This window comes from Coregonus clupeaformis, chromosome 20 (assembly GCF_020615455.1).
Source record: "Coregonus clupeaformis isolate EN_2021a chromosome 20, ASM2061545v1, whole genome shotgun sequence".
Taxonomy (NCBI): domain Eukaryota; kingdom Metazoa; phylum Chordata; class Actinopteri; order Salmoniformes; family Salmonidae; genus Coregonus; species Coregonus clupeaformis.
The window spans coordinates 535,939-544,440 of NC_059211.1; the positions used below are offsets into that span (position 1 = coordinate 535,939).

The 8,502-nt window shown below is 42.7% G+C and overlaps 1 protein-coding gene across 1 annotated transcript; it reads left to right on the top strand.

Annotated features, from left to right (window-relative positions):
- The first annotated feature begins 5,187 nt into the window (after window positions 1-5,187).
- On the top strand, window positions 5,188-7,486 carry LOC121532529. The gene is made up of 3 exons (XM_045205734.1): window positions 5,188-5,427; window positions 5,542-6,204; window positions 6,339-7,486. The coding sequence occupies exons 1-3, from the start codon at window positions 5,188-5,190 to the stop codon at window positions 6,369-6,371; spliced, it is 936 nt and encodes a 311-aa protein (XP_045061669.1). The 3' UTR covers window positions 6,372-7,486.
- The last annotated feature ends 1,016 nt before the right edge of the window (window positions 7,487-8,502 follow it).

Consider the following 8,502-nt stretch of genomic DNA (forward strand, 5'->3'; position numbering starts at 1 on the left):
TAGGACCACTTTAAGCCGTACACTCCACAGAGCTGGGCTTTACGGTAGAGTGGCCAGAAAAAAGCCATTGCTTAAAGAAGAAAATAAGCACACAGTCGTCCGGAACAGCTGGTGCTCCCATGCATGCTTCAGTGTTGCTTCCCTCGAAGCGAGCATAAAATGCATTTAGCTCGTCTGGTAGACTCGTGTCACTGTGCAGCTCGCGGCTGGGTTTCCCTTTGTAGTCCGTAATAGTTTGCAAGCCCTACCACATCCGACGAGCATCAGAGTCCTGTATTAACGCTTTGCCTGTTTGATGGTTCGTCTGAGGGCATAGCAGGATTTTCTTATAAGCGTCCAGATTAGTGTCCCACTCCTTGAAAGCGGCAGCTCTAGCCTTTAGCTCGGTGTGGATGTTGCCTGTAATCCATGGCTTCTGGTTTGGATATGTATGTACGGTCACTGTGGGGACGACGTCGTCAATGCACTTATTGATGAAGCTGGTGACTGAGGTGGTATACTCCTCAATGCGATTGGATAAATCACGGAACATATTCCAGTCTGTGATAGCAAAACAGTCCTGTAGCGTAGCATCCACGTCATCTGACCACTTCCATATTGAGCGAGTCACTGGTACTTCCTGCTTTAGTGTTTGCTTGTAAGCAGGAATCAGGAGGATAGAATTATGGTCAGATTTGCCTAATAGAGGGTGAGGGAGAGCTTTGTATGCATCTCTGTGTGTGGAGTAATGGTGGTATAGAGTTTTTTTCCTCTGGTTGCACGTGACATGCTGTTAGAAATTAGGTTAAATGGATTTACGTTTGCCTGCATTAAAGTTCCCGGCCACCACTAGGAGAGCCGCTTCTGGATGAGCATTTTCTTGTTTGCAAATGGCCTTATTCAGCTCGTTGAGTGCGGTCTTAGTGCCAGCATCAGTTTGTGGTGGTAAATAGACGGCTACGAATATTATAGATGAGAACTCTCTTGGTAGATAGTGTGGTCTACAGCTTATCATGAGGTACTCTACCTCAGGCGAGCAATACCTTGAGACTTCTTTAATATTAGATATAGCGCACCAGCTGTTATTGACAAATAGACACATATCCCCGCCCCTCGTCTTACCAGACGTAGCTGCTCTTTCCTGCCGATGCATGGAAAACCCAGCCAGCTCTATATTATCCATGTCGTCGTTCAGCCACAACTCGGTGAAACATAAGATATTACAGTTTTTTATGTCCCGCTGGTAGGATAGTCTCGACCGTAGATCATCGAGTTTGTTTTCCAGTGATTGCACGTTGGCCAATAGACCCGATTGTAATGGCGATTTACTTACAAGGGACCCCGACCTTCTCCCTCTGTATCTCTGCCTTTTCTTTACGCAAATGACAGGGATTTGGGCCTGGTTTTCGGAGAGCAGTATATCCTTCGCGTCGGACTCATTAAAGAACAAATCTTCGTCCATATCGAGGTGAGTAATCGTTGTTCTGATGTCCAGAAGCTCTTTTCGTTCATAAGAGACGGTAGCAGCAACTTTATGTACAAAATAAGTTACAAACAATGTGAAAAAACAAACAAAATAGCACAGTCGGTTAGGAGCACTAAAGTAATACTGCAAAAAATGTAGGAAATAAACTTTTTGTCCTGAATACAAAGCGTTATGTTTGGGGAAAATCCAACACAACACATCACTGAGTACCACTCTTCATATTTTCAAGAATGGTGGTGGCTGCATCATGTTATGGGTATGTTTGTAATAAGAAAGGACTAGGGAGTTTATTTTTATTTTTTATAAACGGAATAGAGCACAGGCAAAATCCTAGAGGAAACCCTGGTTCAGCCTGCTTTCCAACAGACACTGGGAGACAAATTCACCTTTCAGCAGGACAATAACCTAAAACACAAGGCCAAGTATACACTGGAGTTGCTTACCAAGATGACATTGAATGTTCCTGAGTGGCCTAGTTACAGGTTTGACTTAAATCGGCTTGAAAATGTATGGCAAGATTTGAAAATGTCTGTCTAGAAATGACCAACAACAATGAATTTTTAAAAGAATAATATGTAAATATTGCACAGTCCAGGTGTGCAAAGTTCTTAGAGTTACCCAGAAAGATTTACAGCTGTAATCGATGCCAACGGTGATTCTAACATGTATTGACTCAGGGGTTTGAATACTTATCTGATCAAGATATATTAGTGTTTTATTTTCCATTAATAAAAAATAAATAATATTTTTTCTTCCACTTTGACATTACAGAGTATTTTGTGTAGATCGTTGACCAAAAATGACAATTGCATCCATTTTATTCCCACTTTGTAACACAACAAAAGGTGGAAAAAGTCAAGGAGTGTGAATACTTTCTGAAGGCACTGCAGGTGAGAATGTTGTTTATTGACTACAGCTCAGTGTTCAACACCATAGTGCCCTCCAAGCTCATCACTAAGTTAAGGACCATGGGACTGAACACCTCCCTCTGCAACTGGATCCTGGACCTTCTGACGGGCCACCCCCAGGTGGTTAGGGTAGGCAACAACACAACCGCCACGCAGAACCTCAACACGGGGGCCCCTCAGGGGTGCGTGCTTAGTCCCCTCCTGTACTCCCTGTTCACCCATGATTACGTGGCCACGCACGACTCCCAACACCATCATTAACTTTGCTGACTACAAGACGGTTGTAGGCCTGACGACGATGAAACAGCCTATAGGGAGGAGGTCAGTGACCTGGCAGTGTGGTGCCAGGACAACAACCTCTCCCTCAATGTCACAAGACAAAGTAGCTAATCGTGGACCACAGGAAACGGAGGGCCGAGCACGCCCCCATTCACATCAACGGCGCTGTAGTGGAGCTTCAACTTCCTCTGTGTCCACATCACTAAGGGTCTATCATGGTCCACACACACCAACAAAGTCGTGAAGAAGGCAAGACAACGCCTCTTCCCCCTCAGGAGGCTGAAAATATTTGGCATGGGCCCTCAGATCCTCAAAAAGAGGGTAGGCAACGACACAACCACCACGCTGAACCTCAACACAGGGGCTCCTCAGGGGTGCGTGCTTAGTCCCCTCCTGTACTCCCTGTTCACCCACGACTGCATGGCCACGCACGACTCCAACACCATCATTATGTTTGCTGACGACAAGACGGTGGTAGAGCTTCTTGACTGGCTGCATCACCGCTTGTTATGGCAACTGCTTGGCATCTGACCACAAAGCACTACAGAGGGATTGTGCAGATGGCCCAGTACATCACTGGGGCCGAGCTCCTTGCCATCCAGGACCTCTATACCAGGCGGTGTCAGAGGAAGGACCTAAAAATTGTCAAAGACTCCAGCCAGCCAAGTCATAAACTGTTCTCTCTGCTACCACACGGCAAGCGGTACCGATGCACCAAGTCTGAAACCAACAGCACCCTGAACAGCTTCTACCCCCAAGCCATAAGACTGCTAAATAGTTAGTCTGGGTAGCTATTTGGTTAACAGTCATTCGGAAAGTATTCAGACCCCTTGACTTTTTCCACATTTTGTTACGTTACAGCCTTATTTTTTTTTCATGGATTAAATAAATTAACATCCTCATCAATCTACACACAATACCCCATAATGACAAAGCGAAAACAGGTTTTTAGAAATGTTTCTAAATATATATATTTTTTAAAATACAGACCCTTTGCTATGAGACTTGAAATGGAGCTCAGGTGCATCCTGTTTCCATTTATCATCCTTGAGATGTTTCTACATCTTGATTGGAGTCCACCTGTGGTCAATTAAATTGGTTGGACATGATTTGGAAAGGCACACACCTGTCTATAGACAGTGGTGGAAAAAATACTCTATTGTCATACTTGAGGTAAAGTAAAGATACCTCAATAGAAAATGACTCAAGTAAAAATAAAAGTCACCCAATAAAATACTACTTGAGTAAAAGTCTAAAAGTATTTGGTTTTAAATATACTTAAGTATATTTAAATGGAATTGCTCAAATGTACTTAAGTATCAAAAGTAAAAGTAAAAGTTTAAACCATTTCAAATTCCTTATTTTAAGCAAACCAGACAGCACAATTTTCTTTTATTTATTTATTTATTTACGGATAGCCAGGGGCACACTCAGACATAATTTACAAATGAAGCATTTGTGTTTAGTGAGTCCGCCAGATCAGAGGCAGTAGGGATGACCAGGGATGTTCTTTTGATAAGTGTGTGAATTGGACCATTTTCCTGTCAAAATGTACTTTTGGGATTATTGTGTGTAGATTGACGAGGGGGGAAATGAATGTAATCCATTGTAGAATAAGGCTGTAACGTAGCAAAATGTGGAAAAGGGGAAGGGGTCTGAACACTTTCCGAATGTACTGTTTGTGCACATTGCCCAGGTAAGGAAAAGCGCATGGTTGCAGTAATGTATAAACATTTGATAATCAATTTAAAATCAATCAACGATGAGGTATTCTTTGCATATTGTTTATAGCCAGAGTGTGTGGTAAACAGAATTTCATTCCCATTCCGATTCCAAACACTGCATAATGCCATTCTGTATAAAGAATACCATCTCCATGCGACCAAGATTGTCACAATGCTGACGCATCACATGGAACTCCAGAATCCAAGAGATAAGTTCAGAAATCTCAAGAATTCAACAGATCTTGATCGACAAACAACGAGAGAGACAGCATTATGGCAAGCTTTTCATTTATCCTCTCTGAAGACAGACATTGTTCCATTAAGGACAATGAAGTAAATTCAGGTAAGAACAATTAAATTAATTTCCATCTTGAAACTAAAATATTAATTGAAGGTTGAATTATTAGTTGAAAGGAAATATAAAATATAACATAGGTTAAGATGACTTGGGGCATTTGTTGTTAGTTACCAAGCCATGTAACCATGCAAAATGAAGTTATAAACTTACGATATGTCCAAATGATCTCTCCTTTGTACCAAAGTGTGCATTTGTTCACTTCACTGATTTGAAAGGAAATGACTGGTATAATAAATATAGTTAGACTCCCACAAGCCCATGACTCCACCAACCCAATGTTTTTAGATTTGTGGGAAGTAGTGAACAAGTGCACACTTCAGGAGAAATTAGATATTATTGAGACACACTCGTCCTTTGCCTTTAGTGAAAAGGAGAATATTCCTTCTTTACAATGCTAAAAATCTGTTATATTTACCCTGTGTTGCCATATTGTTTCTTTCAGGGTGGATCTCAATGGTGACCCAACTCAACGCCCTTGACGGTCCAGAGTCAGAGAGTCAGAACATCCGTCAGAGCTTTGCAGAGGTACTTGGCGACAAGTACCACTACACGAATGCCATCGACAGCTCTCTGCTCTGGACTGTTGGGTACACCCCCTACATTCCCCCAGCTCTGAAAGGAAGAAGCTTCCCCTCTGTAGAGAGCTTCTTCCTGGATGAGTGGGAGCCACTGACACTCCTCCAGACTCTACAGGTTATGTCCACCAGTGTTTCCATCATGGAGAATGACCTGATCCAGTCTGCTGCAGGCCTAGTGTCTCAGGTTCTGTCCACCAGTGTTTCCATAATGGAGAATGACCTGATCCAGTCTGCTGCAGGCCTAGTATCTCAGGTTCTGTCCACCAGTGTTGCCATCGTGGAGAATGACCTGATTCAGTCTGCTGCAGGCCTAGTATCTCAGGTTCTGTCCACCAGTGTTGCTGTCGTGGAGAATGACCTGATCCATTCTGCTACAGTCCTAGTGTCTCAGGTTCTGTCCACCAGTGTTGCCGTCGTGGAGAATGACCTGATCCAGTCTGCTACAGGCCTAGTATCTCAGGTTCTGTCTACCAGTGTTTCCATTGTGGAGAATGACCTGATCCAGTCTGCTGCAGGCCTAGTATCTCCGGTTCTGTCTACCAGTGTTTCCATTGTGGAGAATGACCTGCTCCAGACTGCTACAAACCTAGTGTCTCAGGATGATGACTCCACCCTGAGAGCCTCCAACCAACCTGAGGTCCATGTGGCTGATGTGTCAACCAAGGGAAGTAGACTTACCATCACTATTTATTTGGGTTCAACCAAGAGTAGCCATGTTGCTTTACGTGAAGTTGATGCTAGTGCTACCAGCCTGGAGCAGTCTGCTGAGAAAATGTCTACCTCTACTACTGATATCAACGACATCTCTTCAACTGCTGCTGCCAAGAAGAAGAAGAGGTGTGGATTATTCTCATCTCTCTGGAGAGCTCTCAGGGGGAAGAACAAGAAGCCTGTAAGTAATAACTCATACTGTAATTCTCTTTTGTACTTAACATAATCATTTATCAACTATTTTGATGCTAATATCCAGTGATAATGGCTGTCTGTAAAATAGGTTTTCTATATTTTATACCTTTCGTTTTTCAGGCTAAAGTGGCTTCCAAGAAGGAGGACATCTAGGTGGTTGAGCGCCTCGCTGCTGAAGTCACCCACTGAGGACACTCACTGCTGAAGGCACCCACAATGATGCTTCTGTTTTTCCTCATCCTTCCTCTCACTCCAACCCTCCAAATACATAATAATAATTCATTTTTAAGTAAATATTAACAACATAGCTAAACAGATTAAACTAATTTTGGCCAAGGGATCTGTGAAATTAGTTTAGAGGGTGTAATACAATACAATGCAATATTATTCATGTACAATTTATGTTCTTAACCCTGGGCAACATGGGTCTGGGAGGCTCTCAGGGATATTGGTATCCACAGTACACCACCATTATATATTTTTCTACTAAATACTTCCTGTATTTTTATTTATTTACATAAATGCACTGTAATTTAAACTTTAAAACTGCAACGTTTTCTCTCTGCCTCCTTGCAAAATGTGTAGAATTGCAGGAAAATATCTTTAAAACTGAACAATTTTCTCTCCGATAACAAGAGGGCCCGAGGCGCTTGAGGCTTAGTTCGTCCGGCCATGCCCTGCAGAAGTCATAGTAAAACTCCTTGTATGCTTTTTAATGTCTGATTATGAGGGGGTCCCTGATGAATTTGCTATCACAAAAGGGGTCCCCGCCCCAAAAAGTTTGAGAAACCCTGGTCTACGGCCCTGAGAGCCTCCAACCAACCTGAATTCCATGTGGGTGATGCTTCAACCAAGAGAAAGAGAATTACCATTACTATTGATGCTACCAGCCTGGATCAGTCTGCAGAGAAGTCTACCTCTACCACTGATGACAACATAATCTCTTCACCTGACACCAAGCAGAAGAAAAATAGAACCGGATTCTTCTCAGCTCTCCAGAGACTTTTTAGGAGGAAGAACAAGAAGCCTGTCAGTAATACTCATACTATCATATTATGTTATACTGTTAATCATTAAACTAGGTTGATACTAATATCCAGTGCTAATAGCTATTTTCAGAGCTTTTTCTCTATTGTCTACCTTTCCTTTTTCAGGCAAAAGTGGCTTCCATGAAAGAGGAAAACATCCAGAAGGATGAGAGCCTCACCTCTCAGGACGCTCAATGCTGCTGCTTATCTTCGTTTATTTTTTCATCCCTCCTTCCACTCTAACCCCCCTCCCACCTGTTTTATCTTCAGTAAATGTCTTTTTTTGCTACTTCAATTTGAATGTGTTTTATTTTTCATTGAAACCACAGTCAATTTCAAAAGTGGGTCATACCGCTTCTCTCTTCATTTATGAATCTCTGAATCTAGAACCAAACCAGGAACGAAGGGGTTGCTTGACTTTTTAGTCATAGACCTATGTTGATATTACAGTTAAATTCTAACCTACAGTGATAACAATATTGTCAAGGGGAAAGTGAACGGTATAGACATACAGGTAACTGCCAAATTAAATGAAACACCAACATAAAGTGTCTTAATAGGGCGTTGGGCCACCACAAGCCAGAACAGCTTCAATGCACCTTGGCATGGATTCTACAATTGTCTGGAACTCTGTTGGAGGGATGCGACACCATTCTTCCACCAGAGTTTCTATTATTTTGTGTTTTGCTGATTGTGGTGGAAAACGCTGTCTCAGGCGCAGCTCCAGAATCTCCCATAAGTGTTCAACTGGGTTGAGATCTGATGGATTTAAGTTTAGTATGTTAGGTCTAGTCTATGGGACCAGGCTGGATCTGGTGACTAAGACGGCCATGGCATATGGTTTACATCGTTTTCATGCTCATCAAACCATTCAGTGACCACTCGTGCCCTGTGGATGGGGGCATTGTCATCCTATGGGGGCATAGCCATGGTAGCCAAAATAATGGCCTGCCCAGCATTTTTATACCAGCCAGGTCGTTCAAGATTGACGTTGAAATTGAACATCTATCCACGTCCTGAGGACAAGAAATGCCTTCATAACCGGCTACTAGGGGCAACGGTGAGTGCTATTACCATCAAGTAGGTTTGGGTTTTGCTAGGGCATTGTGGACGGAGGTGGTGGATCCCATGACTCTGGATCAGAAGGTTGCGTGTTTGATCACACTCATGGAAATGTTTTTATTTTATTTTGGGTTGTAAGCCTATACCAAACCTTAACCCTTACCTTGACCATTTGCAATGAGTGCCTAAACTTA

What these genes read in the sequence shown, in the direction of transcription:
- LOC121532529 (XM_045205734.1), top strand. Translation starts at nt 5,188, where the DNA reads ATGGTGACCCAACTCAACGCCCTTGACGGTCCAGAGTCAGAGAGTCAG. An exon ending in CACTCCTCCAGACTCTACAG is followed by an intron (nt 5,428 to 5,541) that starts GTTATGTCCACC and finishes GACCTGATCCAG; the next exon opens with TCTGCTGCAGGCCTAGTATC. An exon ending in GGGGGAAGAACAAGAAGCCT is followed by an intron (nt 6,205 to 6,338) that starts GTAAGTAATAAC and finishes TTCGTTTTTCAG; the next exon opens with GCTAAAGTGGCTTCCAAGAA.